Genomic DNA, 22,529 nt, shown 5'->3' on the forward strand with positions numbered 1-22,529 from the left:
AAATTAACGTTTATATAAAGAAAAATGAATTTTTAATAAAACCTTTAAACAAAATTGCACATTATAGGCGAACAACTATATATTTTTATAAATAATATCTACCCACCAATATGCCCAATAGCTTATTACAACCCTGATATTCATGTTTATTAACCATTGATAACTTTTTATGCGAAAGAAGGAACCAATAAGTCAATGAGATGCTTTTATCTCGGCCATCCCGATTTAACGAATATTCCCCTTGATGATAAACAAAATATATTGACTTCTTATTGAATTGACCCATGACCTCTTAAGAGATACCCGTATTTCTAGATAACTCCCTACAACGCCAGTTTGCTGGCTTAGGCCTTACAGCGCGGACCTAGAAAAGTACATTATCATTCATTTCAGATAAAATTTCGATTGTTCTAAAGCCAATATTGCCGTAATTATCAATAACCGGTTATAAAGAGTAATTATATTTTTAATATTTTTTTGTATTTTTGTTAGGGAAACCCCATAAAAGTTTGGAATAGTTCTGTGGATGTTTACAGTGTAATGGTGGGCACAAGTTAACAGTGGTAGTGAAAAACAGCTAATTAAAGTTTATATTTCTAGTAAATATATTAAATTTTTCAGTATGATACTCTACATTTTGATATATTATAATATTTAAGACATTATTAAACAGTACCCAGAATTAAAAAGAAAAGAAAAGTTGTACAATCTAGAATAAATGCAATCTTTCTTTAGACAAATTCCCAGTCTTTTTATATTCCCATTTACTAAGTACATCTTTTTGTTCCCGCAAACTTAAATTCTTTTTTATCCTCTTAATCTGCTTATCTGTATTCAAATTATATTGCTCTTTATCACTCCCTTAGTCCGATTTCATATTGTTCTAACATTGTAATTTGCTATTTGCTCTTATTATTTTTAGTCCACTTAGTCTTTAGATATAAATTTCCATGTTTTCTTTGTTCTCCGTTATTGATGATCCGTTCCATAAATAATCTTTTATTAAAACTAGTTTGAGCAATTTATTTTCTGAAATCCTAATTTTTTTCTTAACCACCTTGTTTTCTCTGTATATGTTTTATGCACCATGATTCGCAGGATTTTATCATCATCATCATCATAAGTGGCTCGACAATCCGTTGTGGATCTTGGCCTGCTCACAAAGAAGTCGCCACTCCTGTCAATTCCTGGCAACTTCCCTCCATCTTCTAACCCCTAGAATCTGTAGGTCTTCTTCCACATCATCAATCCATCTCATTCGTGGTCATCCTCTGCTTCTTTTGCCCTCTGGTTTTGAAAATGTTAATCTCTTCGTGTATTCGTGATCTGACATCCTAGCAATGTGTCCAGCCCATCTAAGTCTTTGCACTTTCACGAATTTTTGCAGGATTTTAAGCCGGTCTAATTTTCTGTCCTCTGCTTCAATACTTCTTCGTCGAAAACTCATGGCTTTTATGATTTTCTGATTCCAATTTCATCTCCTTGTTTTGTGTGAAACAAATTATTTCTATAATATTTTAATTATTCTTTTAATGTTTTTTTAATCTTTGCTTGTTGAGTTTGTTGAATTTCCATGTTTCTCCTTATCTCTTCATTTCTCATTCTGCCTTGATTCGGTAATTAATTCAGCAGCTTCTTCTTTATAAAGTCAAAGCTTGCAATCCACAAGTTATCATGTTATTTACAGAAGTACTCAATAGTAGCTTTTGTGATTTTTTTTCTATTTTTGCATAATGTATTATTCCAAACTAGGACAGTAAGTCATAAGCTTCAAAAATACAAAAAAATAATAAAACGTTTCTTTTTATGTTATTTTATTAATCGTAAATGTTTACTCAAAAACCCATTTTCATTTGAACTTAATTCAACATTTTGAAATGTTGGAATCCGCAAAATTAACTTTAAACAATGTCGATATTTCGTTAATATTTTATACTGACCAAAAAAATTTAGTTTATGTTCTGTAGGTTTATCTGAAAGATGAAGTTAGTGTTAGGGACACTTTTGTATATTTTGTGCCTTATCAGTGACGGACTTGCTCTTCCTGAAACGCTTTTATATTTGTATAATGTGCCAGAAGCGATAACTTTACCAAGAGGGGATGATATTTCCAGTACTGAAATTAGATTGAGGGAGCCTATTGTATTTTTTGGCGTAACCTATGAGTCTATTTTTGTAAGTACATAATCATTTTTATAAAATTACCAAGTAATATATTAATGTATACTATAAACCATTTACTGCTTTTTATAGATATATAGGGTGCTCTTTTATAGGGTGTTTTATTTAAATATTTATAATGAATTATTATAATTATTTTAATACTTCCTAACATGTATTTGTGATAGGAATAGGGTCAATTAGTTTTCAACACGTGAAATTAAACTAAAAAAGATTTAGCACTATTACCAGGGGCGTGTGGTGGGACTACGTGTAGATCTAATTATTTATTATAGGTATGGAGTTATAATATGCGTTCAAGATAACTAACATATTTTCACATCACCCTCTAAAATTATATATCCGTGTCTATTTTTCTTCTCTTTCTTTCTACGCATAATTAATTCATTGTTGGATAAATACCTCTATCGATAGTTATCACGGTCGGCTCATACTACTTGTACTGTTTGGTGACTCCTCTTTTGCTATTTTGACCACTCTGGTCTCCTTCATTCTACTTATGTAAATATTCCATTCTTTTTGCTCTTTAATATACGCGTATACCATGTAATTTACATCGTTTTCTGATATCTTCTGTCTTTCTTCAGTATCTCAGTGTATTTCGTTAATTCTTCTCAGTAATTTAATCTTTGCCGTATGTAACAAATTTTATATGGCGAATGTGTCGCGTCTTGGTTTTGATGCATATGTCATTATTGATCCTACACTTACTTTACAAATTATTGGTTTCAAATAAAACAAGAATGAATGTGGCAAACAAACGATTCTCAGCTATCATGACGAGACAAAGTTGGAAATGAACTAATAAAAGAAATCATTGTGGTTAAAAAGACAATCGTGAAAAATGTAAAAAAACAGCAGTCGAAAGCAGCGTGGAATTAGAAACCAGCCAAGAGGTGGAAACGTGGAAGATCCAATACAATCTGGTGAACTAACATTAAAAAAGCAATGCTGATGAAAGCAAACGTGATATGCTTAGATAAAAAAGATGGATAATAGCGACAACAGACGCTATGAAATCGGCACGATAATTATTACCTACACAATAATTACCTAGCATAACTTGCTCCGTACCCTTTTTCTTTGTCTCTTAGATCGCACATATATCTAAATTTTTCTCTGTCAGTACTTTAGCTATTTCTTGTACCCTTGTCTTCAAGCATCTTAGATTCCAAGTACTGATTCGGAAGTAGTTTCTCGTTTTCCACCAATTTGTTGTTCTCTTTATTGCGTTGGTCATCAGCGTTAAATATTTCCTATTCCGGGCATAATCGTATTTCTGTGAGCTATATAGGCTTATATGGGGCTTATAGTCTATTATAGTCTATTAGTAGGGTGCTAATCTGCCTGTAAACTTCCCTCGCCTTTATTTGCACTAGGGACCGGCAAGAGTTTTGTTGAGCTAGTGTATCCATCCAACAATACTGCAGGTAGAGTTACACACTTAAAGTAAATGCAGAAATTATCCTATTTAAATGGGTATAAATGAAACGAATGTAGCTTAGTGCTTATTTTTATCAATGTGTGTTGAGTTATTATTTGTGCTGCCACTCATTTTGTATTCTTATTGCCTGTTTGTAATTATGATTATATGCAATATCCCTCTTTCTCTTTCTATATATATATATATATATATATATATATATATATATATATATATATATATACATATATATATATATATATATATATATATATACATATATATATATATATATATATATATATATATATATATATATATATATATATATGTTCGGATAAGTTTCCGCGGTCAGATAAATGAAAATTACTATTCTCGGGAAGAACCGCGTTGAGAATTTAAAACTCGACGTTTCGGCACCCATTTTGGAGCCATTATCAAGAGTGATACGGTTCGGTTCGAGATCGGAGTCTCTTTGACGACAGTCAAACCGACGAATCCATAACCGTATTTACGAACATTCTCTATCAGTCAAACATTCCGATACCACTTCAGCCCTAGCCCAACATCATATTCAGACAGGCCACAAAATAGATTTCGAAAAAGCAAAAACCATCGCTCCCATCCGCTCATTAAAAGCGAGAATCATTCGTGAAGCTATCGAAATCAAAAAACGGCCTAACAGCTTGAACACGCGCGATGACGCGAAACGATTGCCGGCAACATGGTGACCCCTGCTTCAGCGACCTCCCGCCCACACCGCTCAGGCCACGTCAGTTCAGACCACGTCAGCGCATACCGTTCCCGCGCATACAGCGAGTAAAAAAGAAGCCACACAGGGTAAGACCGGTTGTCACTCGACACTGAGGAGTAGGAGGCAGATTGAGACCTCAGTGCCGAGAGACAGTTCTTGCAATATAGAACACGACACTGGTACGTCTCGAGTGAGGCGAGTAGGCAGATTGAGACCCCGAACTCGAACCGAACCGTATCACTCTTGATAATGGCTCCAAAATGGGTGCCGAAACGTCGAGTTGTAAATTCTTAACGCGGTTCTTCCCGAGAACTCAGTAATTTTCATATATATATATATATATATATATATATATATATATATATATATATATATATATATATATATATATACATATATATATATATATATATACATATATATATATATATATATATATATATACACATATATTCTTATAATAATATATATATATACGCTTATTCGTATTTTAACCTTATCAGGTCTCATCAGAGCCACATATGTATTTGCTATTATAAGTTTTGCCAAGTAGGAAATCTTAGGATTAAATTAGAAAATTAAGAAAACGCGATGCGTTCCGTTGTTGGCCGGTTCGGTCAAGTGCACACTTAGCTTTAGGCTTTTTTTGTACGGGCATGTATAATTATATTATTTTTTCGATACATGCATTTTTATGAAAACTATTTTGGGTAAAAAATTGGCAAATGGCAAATTGTATTTAAATTGTTTTCAATCTGTGTTTCCTTTCATTTGTAATTAAATTATATATGATTAAATTTGAAATAACCGGATCTACTGCTGTTAAACTTATCGCCCTAGTGATCAAAAAATAAAGTGTTTTAAATTAAATAATATTTAAACAATATAATTAAAATAGAAAAAAAATATTGTTAAGAAGGTCAAACGTATAAGATTAAATTTAAATTTTCTTTCTTTCTATCATTTCTTTCGCAAAAAATACGATAACAGAACAAATATTTTAATTTTTTATTTCACAATAATCTATAAATTAATAGATATTTTCGATCCCCTTACCAAATGGCAAGTTGAAATTCCATTAGTGTTATGATAAATGATAAAAAAATTTATTTTTGGGAATATTAAACAGTGATTTAAATTAATTAGGTAAAAGTAGTTATTATTGAGATGAATTGATTATCTGGTTTTACACTTTACTATTTTCTAAAAATGTTTGTTCTAATAATATTCATTATATTATGAAGTTTGAAAGATAACATAGAAAACATAGCTAAAACATAATTATCATAAGGATGAAAAGGGAAATACTGAATTTCAAACTACTAGATAGAAAAATAAATAGCGTGATTCGTTATAAAAACAAAGAAAAGATGTTTTAACTCAAGTATCAAAATTTAAATCGAAATTTCTTGAGCATATTCTGAAACAAAAGGACGACAGATGAAACAAAATAATTATACACTGAATACTGTGGAATTACAAACGACAAGTAAGAAAACCAGAGGTTAGATGGTCACCGTCATCATCAACATCATCATCGTCCAACAGTGGTTGGACCTTCCCCAGTATATTTCACCAGTCAGCCCTATACAGTGCCAACCGTTGCCAGTTTTTTGCATAATTTTTTTCTATCATCTTTGTCTACACCTTCCTACCGTCTAAGTTTTGGCCTACCTCTCCATCTGCTTCCCACCGCCTGTGACATATGGATTCGTTTAGGAGGGTTACTCTGATATGTTATTGCTAGATGTCCTGCCCATCTTAGTCTTTCTAATTTTATGGGAGATATCACATCTTTACCACCAGATATCTGTCTGTATTTGTGGTATATCTCATAGTTGTACCTCCCCCTCCAAAAACCGTTTTTACAGATGCCACCGAATATTCCTGTCCAGATTCTTCGTTCATATATGGGCAAGAGATTTTTATCTGTCTTGGAGATGATTCATGTTTCTGATCCATATGTAAGAACTGGTAATATAAAATTTTGTATATTGTTATTTTTAGTTTTCTAGTTTTCTCGCTTAAGTTTCTACTTGTCATGTCTCTACGCAGCCCAAAATAATACTTGTTTGCTAGAATTATTCTACGTTTGATTTCTTCCGTTATAGAGTTATCATTAGTCATCAGGAAGCCTAAGTATGTGAATTTATCCACCACTTCAAAGCTACAGTTATTAACACTGTATTGGTGACCAATGCATCTTACTCTCTTCTTAGGTATTGATGCCACTATTTTGGTTTTTTCCACATTCATTTGTAGCCATATTTTTTCAGGCGTTTGAGAAAGTGGTGTACATTTCTTCTAGCTTGCCTATTGTACGGGCAATCAGGTTTAGATCATCTGCATAGGCCATAATATGTAACGACTTTCCTCTGTTTTCTATTGTGGTGTCTCTAATCATCTTTTCCAGGACTATGTTGAAAAGGAGTCACGCCAGCGCATCTCCCTGTCGCAGTCTGATATGTGTTTTAAGCAATTGTGATTGTTCACCCTGTATTTTCAAATTTTCAAACTACTTTACGCATTGTATCCCTTACTAATCTTATTAGTTTATCGGGAATGTAGAATTTATCCATGGCTTCATAGAATCTACTTCGTAGCACACTATCATAGGTAGATTTAATTATATGAGGAGGTAGTAGGTATCCATATTAAATTCGTTGGTTTTTTTCAGTATTTGCCTCAGTACAAAACTCTGGTCCGTTATTGATTGACCAGCCCTAAACCACTTTAATGTTCGCTAAGAAGCGCCTCTGAATACGAACTTGGGCGACGATATAGGATACAAGAAAATATTTGGTATACTGTGTTAAGAAGAAGTGTTATACCCCTATAGTTCCTCCATTCCAATTGATCACCCTTTTTAATAATGGATAAGCAATTCCAGTATATCACCGGGATTTGTTCTTCATTTCAAGCTCTCACTATTATTTTATGTATCTGATTAGTAAGACTACCACCCCCACATTTAATGAGTTCCGCATGTTTACCTACACTTCCTGGAGATTTGTTATTTTTTTTAGATGTTTTGTTGTCATTGTATCCTGTACTTCTTGAATTGAAGAAGGTTCTAGTGGTACATTGTTTCGTGCTCCTCGAGGTAGTGGATTTTTGATTTTGATCTTTCACTTTGATGGAATGTAGCTTTTTATAATATTCCACCCACCTAATATGTCTTCTTTTGTATTACATGTATGTCCCTCCTTAGTTTTACATATTCTTAGCCTTACTTTAAATTCTTTACTTGCACTATTTAGAGATTTATAAAATTTTCTGGTTTGGTTTTATCTTTTTAACGTCTAAAATTCTTCTAAATATTCTATTTTCAAATATCCGATTTTTTTCTGTACATGTAGATGGTAGACCACAACCGGGTAAAAGCAAAATTCTATGGTTTAAAAATCTGCGTGTATGGTTTAACATGTATACCTATTTCGTGCAGCCGTGAATAAAATATAAATTACTATGATAACCGTTAACATTAACAATAAACAGACATTATGAGCAGAAGAAAAATAGAACTTGGAATATTCGACAGAGCCAGGTGCTTAAACTAGAGAATAAACTGCGGTCATATTTTTTGAGAACTGTGCTTAACGCTCACAATCGGCATATTTTAAGAAATTCAGAAGACTTTTGATTAAGCCTGTTACGATCGACTATAAGGTATATTCCTGTTGTTAATTGAACTCAATTTTATCTTTTATCATGTAAAAGTACGGGATCAGTTCTCAGACCCTTTCACTCCCACATTGCTATGAGTGCGTGCCCTCCAAATACTAAGACCTGGCAGGACCCTGGGCTAACTATCTTTCGACATACGCCCGTAACGAAACCTCTGCCCCTACGAGTCCGACACCAAAGTGAAGGTGCCACGCGGCGCGTACCAAGACGTCCCGTGGGTCCCCCCGTGGGGGTACCCCGTGGGGTTACCACGACACGTCCACTATATGCGGCCCATGGGGGCTCCACCTTCCCCGTAGTACCTGTGTTGTGAGTACCTTGCCTACCCGTTACTCCCACACCACGGGCGGGTAGGTTCGGCAGGCGGAGGAATTTCCACCTTACACGTAGACAGGTCGCCGCCGAGGATCTCTCCTCTACCACTCTTGGATCTCCTGATGGGTACGTGCCGGTACACCCACACCACGCCTGACCGAGGTCAGGAGAGGTATCTACGGGCCCAGCTCCTTCAACCTCACCAGGCTCTTTTGGAATGGGAGTAGAGTGGTCCCACGAGAGTCTCGTCTCGGATACTAGGAATGTAGACCGGTGACCGTGTCGCCGAAGCGACCGTGTGCGTTTCTACCAACCCGACACCTCAAGCGACGGCTCTCCACCTCCCTATTCCTACCCATTAGTCGCCTCTTACGACAGGCAGGGCTTTCTGACCCCGGCCGTATTCTTATCTCCGCGAGCCGGACGGAGTTTTCACTCCCACAGGAGGAATGTCTCGAGGTTCCATTTCGGCACCCACCCTGTACCGGATATACAACAGCGAAACACTAAAACACTATTTTGTGTAGGCGCCACAGCTTTAGCCATAACATCACACAACACTGACATACTGTTGTAGCCAGTACTGCCAAGGTATGATCACAATTATTTTAACCGAGTGGATAAGCTGTAGCAAGAATTTACCTACCTCATATTTTGGTGATAGAGACTAAATTTGTACAAACAAATCATGAATCTTGGAATGATATTTTTTATCTTGCCCGTTTTAAGCGTTTAGGCTAGACCATCTTCAAAGTTTACGTGTCCTGCCCCCTTTTAATTGGTCTTCCTATAATTCGTCGGCCGTTTGGTTTGTACTCTTTCAAGTGGTATTTTCGCTAAATTTTCTCTCTATTTTTTCGACAAATCATATTTTTTATAATTTAGTTATGTTACATTTACTTATTATTTCAGTATTAAAGTGTTGTGCTACTTTTAACTCCTCATAGAAATTTAATTTTGAAAGATCCATTTTATGATTTTTTTTATTACTCATCCACTCATTATGTGAAACTAATAAGCACTTAACTGATAGATTCTGGTTACAAAGCACTAGAGTCTCACCTTCATGTAATTTTTAAGGTGCCTGATGCTCACTGTACGCCATGCATCCACAGGACATGACAATGACGAAAAATGGGATTTGTTGAATTCGTAATCGAAGAACTACTTGCTACCATGAGTTTTATTTCAGTAGAAGCAGGTTCATCGGTGTATATACTGCTTTCAAGATCCAGTACTAACCCTTTGACCTACAGTGATATTCAATAAAATATTTAGATGAGATGTTGAATTGAAGGCAGTCTTGGATAGAATAAGGAAGAGAATAAATGTTCAAAGCACAATAAATTTCAAATGCATTTCTAATGTCGGCACTACACTTCCCTATGTGTTATTCGTTATGTGCCTTTATTCGGCCACATAAGATGAAGTGTGGAGGCTACACTCGTCAACTATTTGCTTTATTCGCACGCATAAACAAATACCCGAATAGCAAATACAGCTATCTGCTCACATGTCGGATTTTTGACATACTTCAAAGAACACGTATAAGCCAAATATACGCTGATTGTATGTGTCGACTGCTCACACTTCGCTCGCACCGGTGGTTGTCTAGCTGTTTATGTTAACCTAACTTATTATAATCGACAAATTTGTGTGTTTATGTACAACTATCGTACCTATTACGGTTTGATTTGTATACGTACAGTACAGTGATACTGATAGGCTTACCTACTGTGAAATGAAGTGGACAAATGAAAAGGTAATGAGATTTCTAGATTTATACCAGATGCAGTTTTACACCTGGGATCCAAAAAATATAAAAAATAAAAATATAATATTTTATATAATATCCAAAATAAGTTGCAGCAACCATCAATACGTCCACGTCCATTTTGGTTCTGCCAAACACGCAATATTTGACTTGTTTGGCCCGTCGGCACAAGTATAGAGTAACGATTTCTATTTGTTATTCACTGACGAATAGCAAATATTTGGGCGAATCAACGAGGCAGCATACCAAATAACACATAGCGAAGTGTAGTGTCGACAAAGCATTTCCAGCCAAGTAAATTCCTAAATCTAAATTGTGTCTCGCTAATGGCTAAATAACTCTGTTTTTGCTTGTACCCATGATCTAACTATTTCATAAATATCAAAGCTGGTCCCATTTTACCTACTTTTAAGTACGGTACAGATAGCATAGTCAGAATTTAAAATAATAGTTGAAGGCTCCTCCATTGCAAAAATTAATTAAGAGATATAGAGAAAGTACTTTCGTGCTTTTTACTCAAGCTTCCACTTGAAAAAATGATACAAATACAAATATATATACCAGATACAAATACATATGCCAGATACATATACATAGTCCCTGACATTAATCATTGATGTTATGGAACTGAACGTCATGAATTCTCATTTAGACGGTACTCCTTTTCGAGATAAGGCGGCTCCCTTTTTTGCGGGAGCTTGGAGTGGGGAAAAGAAATGTCAGTTGCAAATGGGGATGGTAGACTCTCATGTGTTACCAGCTATACTTTGGGAATAGCTCTTGGATCAGCATTTTTGGCTTGCAGCTTGTTATTATCTGCGATATCTTAATGGGGTGGTTTCTAGGGCGTCGTATTTTCGTTTCCAACCAAGTTTAGAAACTTGGCTGGAAGGAATGGAACTTTTTTCTTTTTGCGCCTGGTGAGTAGGTGCCCTAGGCGATGGCAAGGAGTTTTTAGGACCTCTTTAGCTTTGGTGTTGAGTTATCTATCGTGAGCTGTAAATATTTTTTATTAAGAAAACGGATTCTGTCCTCTATTGTGGTGATATTAGCGAGGAGTTGATGGATAATTGCTGAAGGATAATCTGCACGTCTCCCTATGGTTCTTCTAACGATTTTTCTGTCAATTCTCATGGTGGTAATAATTTAGAGTTTGTTTAGAGATGCATAGTGGATCGCTCTGTACTCAATAATTAGTCTTATGTATGTCTTGTAAGTGTGAAGAGGAGTTTTTGGGTGTGTATTTCCAAATTTGCCAGATAGTATTCCTAGGAGGTTAGCTCTATTTTTTACCAAATTTGGGTGTTTTTAATGTCAGTGTTCCAATTATGGTTACTATGAAATTGAATTCCCAAATAGTAAACTAAATTTCTGAATTAAGGTTTTTCTCCATAGAGCATTATCTGCTTACCTTCCTCTTTTAATTATTATAAATGAGTGGGATCTGACTCTCGGCAGTGTGCAGTGGGATCTGGTTACCCATATTAAAAGAAAAAAATCAATAAAAAAGATATACCACTATTAGTAACTCAATAACATATGGAGGGGATACATCATGTATATTTTTTAAATAAAATTCATATAAAATCAGAGTTTGGTTTTTACTGAGAATAAACTAAATACGAGTATAACACCAAATACTTGCCATGTCGGGATAGTATGATCAGGTTTTTTCCTGGTTTTTTCCTCATTATTTACTATGGAATCACTAAAGGAAGAATTTTACGGTCGTCATTGCATGTGGTTGTCTTTTTAAAGACGGAATACATATTATGATTTTTCTGACAGGTATTCTCAAGTTAAAGTTGGTCACGTAACTGAATAAATTATCTCACAATAAAGTCGTCCCAGAAACGCAACTTAATAATACTGGCAATATCATTTGAAAGTCGTATACTTTAAAATGTATAATATATGTCTAATTTGTCAATATGAATGAGTCAGATAAAATTATATTAGAAGAGTTTTTCACCAAATAACAAAGTTTGTTTAATTTATTAATGTTTGTATTTTAAAAACGATTTCCAAAGTGGAAATCTAAAAGTCAAAAATAAACTTATATTGTGGCTTATTCCCAACGAAAATAGTAATTGCATTAAGATGCCACAAAGAAATAGCTTCCGAACAGTACCTTCCGCTCCATATCGGGAAGTTCTAGGATATCTAAATAGGTGTCAGCCTGTATTTTGGACAAATTAAGTATAACTCTCCATTTATTGCACTACTTTACAAATTTGTCTAATTGATTTTGGGCTTTATTAAATACAGATAGTGTCCTCAACGTCTCGTCAATAAAACCTGAAATAAGAAGTGCAGTATAGTGAACATATAGTGGGATAGACTCGGATCTACGTGTAGGAAGGGGAAGGTCGCTGTTTGTCTGTCCGATTGGAGAGATATGAATGTATAATTTTTAGAAATCGAGTTGGCAGTCCAGCAATGTTGAGTTTGTCGATCAAACCTTCAAGCAGACTTGATTGAATGCCTTCTGACGTCTAGAAAAATGCTTATGGTATAAATGGATGTCAGGGATGATGCGACGATATTCTAGGAATTATGTAAGTCTTTCCTTAAGAATCCTTTTACTTTACCTAGTGTGTTTAGTAGAGATATAAGTCTATAGGATTGTGTGCTGGTAAGGGTTTTCCCTGGTTTAGGAATTATGATCGTGCTGAATACTTTTAAGTGGGTGGGAAAGTAATTCAGCAAGAGACATGCATTGCTTGTTTTTTAAGGCAACTTTTCTTCTATGGTTTATTTTTTATTTAGGGTTATTAAGTATGTCTTCTACTCTCCTTTCGGTATCTTGTTGAAACCACTTTTTGAAGTTGGTGTTATCTGGGGCAATCAAGATAGCCTGGAGTGTGCATTTGACAGCTTCGGCTTTGTCTTGTGGATTAGTGAGAATGATGTCATTTATTTTGAGATGAGAGTAAGAACAAGTTTTTTGGTTGGTTAGAATTTTGAATTTGCTCAAAAATTTTAACCTTCTCTGTAGTCAAGGCCAGGGGTAACTCATATCCACTTGGTAACCTCTAGCCTGATTGACGCTGAGTCGGTTGTATTGTGTTTTGATAAGGGGGCGGCCCCGAGATCTTTTATACTCTCTGATTATTCTACGCTTTGTTCGGATTTTAGTGAGACTTATTGACGTAAGTATTGGAAAATATGGATTGTATTTTATTGGAATGTAATGAGGAGATGTGAACATTTTTAAATATCTAGCATCTTTACTGACTGGATATAAAAAAATCAGCGAAGAAATTAAAAACAAAATAGTTTTATCAGTTCTCTTACGATTTGAAAAGATACATGGCCTTAAAATCACCTATAAAAATTAAACTGACAGTCTATAGAACACTGAAAAGACCAACTTTGAAGCAGAATCGTGACTACCTACACAGAATGAGCCGGAATTGCTTAAGCATTTCGAGTGAACAATGCTAACAAGAATAAATGGAGCAGTAAAATAGCATAAATTGTGCCGCCTGTATTAGAAATATTGTTTAGAAATTTTGGAGACCATCATGGTACCCAGCCTAAGATGAACAAACCATATAACCAAATGAAAGAAGGACACAATAATGTGAGCTGGCTGAGCTAATGCACTGTAACGTCACCGATGAATAATTTTTATTATGAGTGACCAATGCTATAACATTGACAAATTTTCAATCTTTCCTTTTGACAATATTTTTGTTATTCCACGCTAGTGACATATCTTTATAAAGTCCGGTTTATAGCGTACTACGCCTTCTTGTTCCCAGTCTTCACTCACGTCTATCGACCCAGTTTCCTGGTAGTAGATCTCTCTTTGATATTGCGTTTTGGACTCCATCAAGTCATGTTGTTTTCGGTCTTCCTCGTCTTTTTCACTCAGGTTGCTGCCAATCCAATATTATCTTCGGTAGGCGATGGTCTGTCATTCTATGAACATGTCGGTATCAAATAAGCTGTTTTTGCTGTATTTCTTCTATGATGGTGGTTGTTCTGTCCATGATTTGTCTTATTCTTTTATTTGTTACGTGCATCATTTGGTTTCAGGTTTCACATCCATAAAGCATAACGCTCTTAAAAATGCTGTTATAGACTGTAGCTTTTTTGTTTGGAGATAGTTTATGACCAGAATAGTGAGTTTATTGCGAATATTCAGTGCCTCGCTCAGGAAGATTTTAAAAAGTGTTGGAGATAGACTGATGCCTTACTTTAGTCCCTTATTTACCCTAAAATTCTCGAGGAACTGGTTGTTAACCTTTATGTTTCATCTTTTATCGTTGTGAAATCGTTGTATTGCTTTTAAAAGTGTAATATTAATAAATAAGCTTTCCAGTACTTGCCATAGTCTATATAGGGGTGTTATATCATAAGCGTTCGTCAAGTCTACAAATAATAGATGAGTTGGTCTATACCTAGCCATTCTTTTTTCATTAATTGGCTTAAAGTGTAGATGTCTTCGATGCAAGATCATCCATCTTGAAATCCTGCTTGCTGTTCCAGCTTAAGTGGTTTATATTCCATTTCAACTAGGGTTTTCAAAACTATTTCGTACAATCTACTGATAATGCTGGTAACTGAGATGCAGCGGTAGTTTTTGCAGTCTACCTTAACTCCTTTTTTATGGATTGGTGTAATCCGTCCTTCTTTTCAGCTTTAAGGTATATTATCTCCGATTAGGTATCTATTAAAAAGTTCTGTCAGCATATTATCAAGCGTTGGAGTTGCATTTTTCAAAAGTTCAGCAAAGATTCCTTCTGATCCATAGGCTCATTTACTTTAATTGGTTTTTTATAAGTTTGCCAGTTAGGTCATCTTCGATGTTTATTTCTGATCCATGAATTTGATATTTTCTGGATATTTGTTGTAGGTATTCAGGTCTGGACTCTTGTAGTTCTTTTGCGTAGTGACTTTTAAATACATTTATGTTAATGTTTTGTATGCTTGTTGTATGTTGTATAGTGACAAGATATTTTAAATTTACTCCTTTTAGTGATTGTTCGTTCATGTTCCCATGCTCATGTTCAATAATTCTAACGGCTTGTCATCTTAAATTTTCGTCCAAGCAAAATCAGTTAAGTATAATTTTTATCTTACAATTATTTGACGTTGGAAAACATATAATCAAAATTAAAAAGGACCACCATCACATTCATTTCTAAACATAAACGATTTATTAATCTAATATAATTAGGTATATCTCTCTACAAGGTTATTGAACTTCTAATTTATGAAAACGATTGCAAGATGTTTTCTGGGAACAAAATTTGTTGTTTTATTTAATATGCATCATAATAAAATAAATAAGCCACCCACATTCTTGTATGTCACAAGTAAGTATTGTTTTTACAAATAAGCCAAATAGTTTCTTTTCGTTACTCACGCTAATTAGGATTAACTGTTTTAATAGACTCTATTAAATTATCGTTAATAGTAGCTATGATAAAGTGGCTCTACAAATAAAATGCACCATATCGGTTGTTCCGTTCTATCAAGTTTCTAAAATATCGAAAGCTAAAGAAGTTATTGTCACACTGTCATCACCCTGGAACATAGGGGAGAGAGGAGTAGTCCCTTACAATTTTTTAATTTTCTAGTAATGGTCATCGTGATAATTTTATCGTGCCAACCTTTATCATTTCTGGTCGTACATATCGCCTTCTCTTCCACTGATCTCTGTCCAATACTACTTTTATTCATATATAAATAAAAATAAAAATTAAATAAACATATTTACTATTTTTAATCTTAACCTCTAAGGTCAAACTACGGAGGTGACGGAATTAATACGCCCGAAAAACATCGAAAAGGATGCATCGATTGACTATCTACAAGTCATATACAGAGAAACAAGAAATGACGTTAGAATCACAAACACTAAAAATTATTATAAACGAAGTTTATGTAAAAAAGAATCAAATATAAAAAACACTGAAAACACTTCTTCTCTATGTGCCGTCTTCTACCGAAGGTTGGCGACCATCAAACGAAAGGTTGCTCTGTTTGTGTCGCATGTATTATGTTCGCAGCTTCTATTTGAAACCATTCTCTCAAGTTTCTCAGTTAGGATTTCTTCTTTCTGCCCAAACCTCTTCTACCTTCAATCTTGCCTTCCACGATAAGCTGTAGCAGACTGTACTTATCATTAGGAAACACATGGCCCAGGTATGACGTTTTCCTCCTTTTTACAGTTGTTAACAATTCCATCTCTTTACCCATTCGTAATTATTCGTAATTAACAAGATTATAAGTTACAATAACATACCGGATGAATGGAGGACAAGCGAGATAAGCATATTAAGCATATTATTCACAAGAGGTGATAAAAAATAATCAGAAAACTACAGAGGTATCAATTTGCTAAATACTACCCTGAAACTTACAACTAAAATTTTGCACAAAAACTTAGCAGATGAGTAACAAGATTTCCGTAACGGGAATGTCATGTACAGATGCAATATTCGTCATAAAGCAGATTACAGAGAAAGCATTAGAATACAATAGACCCATATCCCTGTTTGATCACATGAAGAATGAATTTGACAGATTAAGAGTTAAATATGTAATACATCCTTTGTATAATAAAGAAAACAATTAAAAACGTCTGTCAAAATAATAAGATGGGAGTCAGAAGTCGATGGAGTTAGCATTGAACAAGTAATTAAAATAAAGTTCCAAGGAATTACACTGTTCAGCTATGGAGACGTTGAAAAAGAAGTAAAAGATCAAGCACAAAGAGCAAATAGATTAGCAGGATGCCTTAATAACACGATATAGCATAACCGAGACCTCAACTGTGAGCTATAATCAAGAATCTGTAATGCATTTACTATTTTTATTGAGAATAAGCCACAATTTTGCTTTAAAATAAAAGCTGTAGCATCCTAGCTTCCAACGCTTGCTTCCAGTCATCTGCTTATAGAATCCTATCTTCTTGGTGATTCCTTTTTCTTGCAGTTGTTAAGAATCCACTGTAACATTCTCTTTGACCATTTTTGATTAATTATCCTTTCGACATGGCCATACCATTTCAGCCTTTTGCATTCTGTAGTTTTCAGGATATCAATGTATATGCTTATACCCCCTGTGATTTCAGTATTTCCTACTCTATCTCTTTTAGTAATTTGGCAACATCTACGTAAATAATTCATTTACATTACTTTTATTTTGGATGCGTCTTTGTTATTTATTACCCAATTCAGTTAAAGCTCTGACCGATACGCCCCAATACTTTCTATGATAATTTTGTATATCCAATTTTTTGTGTCTCGAGTGATGTGGTTATTCCAGAGTATACTATTTAGTTGACGTATTGCTGAATTACCTTGACCAATGCTAGTAGCTATTTCTTTTGTATTCTGACCATCATTTGTAATACTTATATCCAGATATTTATAGCTATCAGTATTTTCGATTTATGTGCTCTTATTTCGAAGTGCTTCTACATACTCTGTAATGTATTAATTGATAAACCCCACTTAGCATATTCTTCATCTATTTTTCGCAACATGTAGTGGATATCGTCTTGACCTTCTGGTCATCCGCAAAATGCAAGCTGTACAGTGTATGATCTGCAATTTAAACACCCATAGGTTCACATCTTTTTCCAAATGTCCAAAACTCTACAACCTATTTATGTATAACAAATTTTTAAACAAATAATAAAAAATATAAAAAAAATATATAAAAATTTGCTTCAAAATCATTATTTTTTTTAATATGTGATATTCTAAGACGAGAGTTCTTCTTGTGATTTTTATGTAAAACGTTTTCTTTAATCATATAATGTAAGTAAACAACTAAAATAGCCAAAAACACCAATTTTAGCCTTTTTGGAGGCCATTTTTTAAAAGGTTAGACATCAAATTAAAAAAAAAACAAAAACTATGAGAGGAAATCATGAGAGGAATCAAGTTAAGTACCTAGTTTAAAAATAAACAATTCCGTTATATTTTAAATTATTGCAAGTCAGTTTAAAATGTCCATAAACAAATTGATATACTATTGAAACACATTGTTTATTTCTTATCTACTTGCAAGGTGAATCTTGTTTTGATCGAAAGATTATAATGCGGCAATATTACAGTAAAAAGTTTACCCAAAGTTTACCGCAGGAACCTGTTTATTATAAACGAAAGAATAAATTGGTTTCAAATAAAAATGAAATTTTTTATTTGTTGAAAATTTGTTATAAATAAACAGCTTCCCGTAGTAAACTTTGGATAAACTTTTTACTGTAATGTTTTAGCATAATATTCTTTCAATTAAAATAAGATTTAGCTTGTGGGAAATAAATAAACAATGTGTTTCGAACGTTAAAGTTTAGACGTTCGTCAAGTCTACATATCCCTAAATGTAATTTGTTGTAACGTTTGTTTATGGATATTTTAAACTGACTTATACCATATCAAATCAAAATTGACTTGTGCATTTTTAAACTAATGGACGTAAGCTTTCACCTCATTTTTTTTTTGTTTTTTAAATTCTTCTAGAAACATTTCAAATTTCTCGTGGTTTTGTCTAGCTGCTTCTTTAATAATTTGAGAAGTTTCATCGAATCTTTTGGAAACATTCTCGAATTTATATCATTTTGTCTAGAAGTTTTTTCGACCATTTGAGAAACATTTTCAAATTTCTCGTCGAATCTTTTGGAAACATTTTCAAGAAGTTTCTTCAATCAGTTGAGAAACATTTTCGAATTTTCCATCAATTATTTTTGTTAAAGCTGCTACTTCTGCTGACTGAAAGTGAGATATCTCTGCGTCATCTTCATTATTGTTGAGAAGATCCTTAAGTCATTCTTGAAGGATATTCTTGGACCCGCTGCAAGTCAAAATGGATTTGCGCATTTTTAAACTAATGGACTTAAGCTTTTACCTCATTTTTTTTTTAATTCTTCTAGAAACATTTTCAAATTTCTCGTGGTTTTGTCTAGCGGCTTCTTTAATAATTTGAGAAGTTTCATCGAATCTTTTGGAAACATTCTCGGATTTATATCATTTTTTCTAGAAGTTTCTTCGACCATTTGAGAAACATTTTCGAATTTCTCGTCGAATCTTTTGGAAACACTTTCAGAAGCTTCTTCAATCATTTGAGAAACTTTTTCGAATTTTCCATCAATTATTTTTGTTAAAACTGCTTCTTCTGCTGACTGAAAATGAGATGTCTCTGCGCCATCTCCATTCTTGTTGAGAACATCTTTCAGTCATTCTTGAAGGATCTTCTTGGACCCGCTGCAAGTCAAAATGGACTTGCGCATTTTTAAACTAATAGACTTAAGCTTTCACCTCATTTTTTTTGTTTTTTAAATTCTTCTAGAAACATTTTCAAGTTTGTCGTGGTTTTGTCTAGCTGGTTCTTTAATAATTTCTATAATAATTACTAAACCTCAAGTCGTGCAATAAGTAAAAAATGGAATTACACCTAAAAGATTGTTTCGAAAACATGACACTAGGCATCTACTTGTACACAGATAAATAAACAACCGTTTAAGTAGTGTCTAAAAACGACTGTTTCGTTTTGAACGGCTATTGCCGTTCTCCCACATAGTGAACCTAGCTTTGACGGTTATAGACGCAAGTGTCCAACAACGTGTTAAAAAAATAAATATTATGGTTGTTTATCAAAAAAGCTTTGAAATAAATTATGCAGTCAGATTACATATTTATATATTTATCAAAAAAATTGTACTGTCATTCTTAAAAATATTATAAATGTAAAAAGGTATGACTAAACCAAGTGCTTTTATCCATCGAGTTCTGATATTTCAAAAAGAAAAGTTAAAACGTTTATAAGGTGTAAACGGTTTAAATCATACTTGCGAATTATCTATAGAAATGTTTCTCCTGCGATCTTAAGTAGCCTGGAAACATTTCAGTTTGTTGTTTAACTCTAAAGAGATTGTAACAAATATTGAATGTTGAAATAATATACTGTATTTTTATGTTGTAGGTAAATTCAAACGGACTCCTGTCGTTCCAAACGGAGATCCCAAGATTTATAAACATAGAATTTCCATTAGATTATCCGATTATTGCACCTTTTTATTCTAACGTGGATACTACGACGGCAGGAACTGTATCTTACTACGAAACAGAAAATCCAGGATTAATACAGAGAGCAACAGAAAATGTCCATGATTCATTCTTGAACTTTGCTGACTTCCAAGCTACTAGTTTACTTATAGTTACATGGCAAGGTAAATTAGCAAGAGCTATAAACTTTAATTTGATTTTAACATTTTTATCTACTACTATTGGTATGAAAATGCTATCAAACTCAAACATTCCCAAGGTAAGAAAATTTTGAAATTTTTAACGAAATTGTAAAAAAATAGGGAAAGGCAACTTAACCTTTCTACCAAATAAATAAGAACACTGTTGCTTGGATAATCTGTTAATCTTGCTGAAAAATTTTCTCCAGTGTTTGTACTGATAACCTCATCCGATAAAATCATTAGAGAGAAGGCTGGGACAAAAAAAAATAGCTGTACCGAACCAAGTAACGATATTAGCGGTAAAGGATTCACCAGAATAAAACTGTAAAACTGTAAGGATCTGAATTGACTAGTAGGAAATAATAAAGTGTTTCTAATTTGGGTGCCAGGACATGAAATATTCCAAGTGGATAAATTAAGAGACTTGCTGGCAAAGCAAGGTCATAAATAAATCTTTGAAATCTCAGAACTCTTCAACAGTATCACGAAAGGTGTCCTTAGAAATGAAATTCAAAAGGGGCTAAAAAATCATAACAACAATGGTGAGACTTGTAGGAACAAATCCATTAAAAAAATCATAAACAGTATTGACAGAAGGTTTTCGGCTAGTCTAATGAATCTTATCAGGGACTAGACATTGTCAGCTTCACAAGAAAGATGAAATGCATCGTAAAAACAACTATTGGGCCAGGAGAAATCGTAATAAACGTTTTGGCTTTTATCAATACCAAGCTTCTTCTTTAGGTACCGTCTCCTCTAAGGAGGTTGGTAATAATCACAGCTATTTTCACTTTTGAGATTGCAGCTCTGAACAAGTCGACGGAACTGCAATTCTACCACTTTCTCAGATTGTTGAGCCAGGAGATGAGTCTTCTTCCAATACTTTGTTTTCCCTGTATTTTCCCTGCATTATGGTTTAAAGCAACACATATAGCAAGCACTTTGGTGCAAATTGACCAAGCATTAGAAACAATTGACCAAGCATGATGTCTCGTCTGATTTACGAAAAAGATGAAAAATAAGAACATCACAATATTTTAATAGACCAAAATGAAAACAATGGCTTTTAGCTTATTGAGTGTGCTTTCTTAAGGTCGGGTGAAACTATTAGTACCAAAATATAATTTTCAAAAAAATGTGACCGTAACGATACTCCGTCATATTTGAAACAGCAGTTAATGTTAATCTAAGAAAGGAAATTACCACGTAGAACTCAAAAATAGTATTATCGAGAAGCAACAAGTAGTAACACAAAGCAAAAATAAAAGTATAAGAAACCATGTTCTTTGTTGTTACAATGTTTCACATTAGGGGAAGCTCAAGGTGAAGACCGAGCCCGTCAAAGAAAACTCCTCGTGTAAGCAATTTCGAAAACTTAATGTCGCTGGTAATGATTACATTGACGAAGGTAGGAGTGTTTGATCTGGAAATAATCTGCCATAGGCGAACTATGGGGATATCCATTTCAATAAGTGCGGTTTTCAGGTCACTATCGTAGTAGTTTTGTACTACATCTTTAAGGACGACCAAGAAGGTGTAAATCAATGTGCCTATGTTTTAGGTTGGGGTTTATGTTTTGGAGTTTTAATGGTACGTGAATCCCCCAGTAGTTGACAGAGCTTCTTTGGGAGCTCTATATGGCTTATAGGGTCTAAGGTTGTAAGGTAGGCTATTTGGGCGGGTAATAATTTGAGGGAGGCAATTCGGTTAAGTAATTTACGGGTATTGATAATTCTGAAGAAGTCACATTGAACGGATTTTTTCAGAGGGGTGTTGGTTATGGTGTAATAGAAGAATCTGGGTGTAGAGGATGCGTTAGAGATTGAAAGTTGGATGGTGGTTGAAGGTGTGTTGATATGTTTAGGTTTTTGGGTGGCGTACGATGCTTATGTAGTTGTGTGTGATATGTTTGATTGGGTATTTTGGATGGACGCAGTAGGTTGTCTGTTGGTTGTTTGCGTGGTTATTGCTTGGGTGGTGGTTGTTTGTGGGAGTTGTGAGGGAGTGGTGGATTCCCGGGGCTGCTTACATTCAACCTTCTAGCTCTATGACTCTGTACAGACGTAATAGTCTGAATACGAACCAATTTGGCATGCTAAATTTTTCTATTACTGGCCTGTATTTTCAATACTATGTCTAGAGAGATTATTAATTTTTATCGCTTCGATTTCGAGTGTTTAAAATA

At 34.2% G+C, this 22,529-nt stretch overlaps 1 protein-coding gene across 5 annotated transcripts in view; it reads left to right on the top strand.

Moving 5' to 3' along the window:
- Nucleotides 1–303: 303 nt before the first annotated feature.
- Ndg (Nidogen) overlaps nucleotides 304–22,529 on the top strand; it is an 87,056-nt gene continuing 64,830 nt past the window's right edge. Inside the window, exons 1-3 of one of the 5 annotated variants that reach the window (XM_072520007.1) lie at nucleotides 304–372; nucleotides 1,954–2,175; nucleotides 20,080–20,326. In XM_072520007.1, coding sequence (XP_072376108.1) covers nucleotides 1,981–2,175; nucleotides 20,080–20,326 — 442 coding nt within the window. In that variant the 5' untranslated portion in view covers nucleotides 304–372; nucleotides 1,954–1,980. Of the gene's footprint in view, nucleotides 455–580; nucleotides 600–1,953; nucleotides 2,176–20,079; nucleotides 20,327–22,529 lie in introns of those variants that run through there. The other 4 variants (XM_072520002.1, XM_072520019.1, XM_072520012.1 and 1 more) reach the window with 4 other exon arrangements.

The sequence above is a fragment of the Diabrotica undecimpunctata genome, chromosome 1 (genome assembly GCF_040954645.1).
Source record: "Diabrotica undecimpunctata isolate CICGRU chromosome 1, icDiaUnde3, whole genome shotgun sequence".
NCBI lineage: Eukaryota > Metazoa > Arthropoda > Insecta > Coleoptera > Chrysomelidae > Diabrotica > Diabrotica undecimpunctata.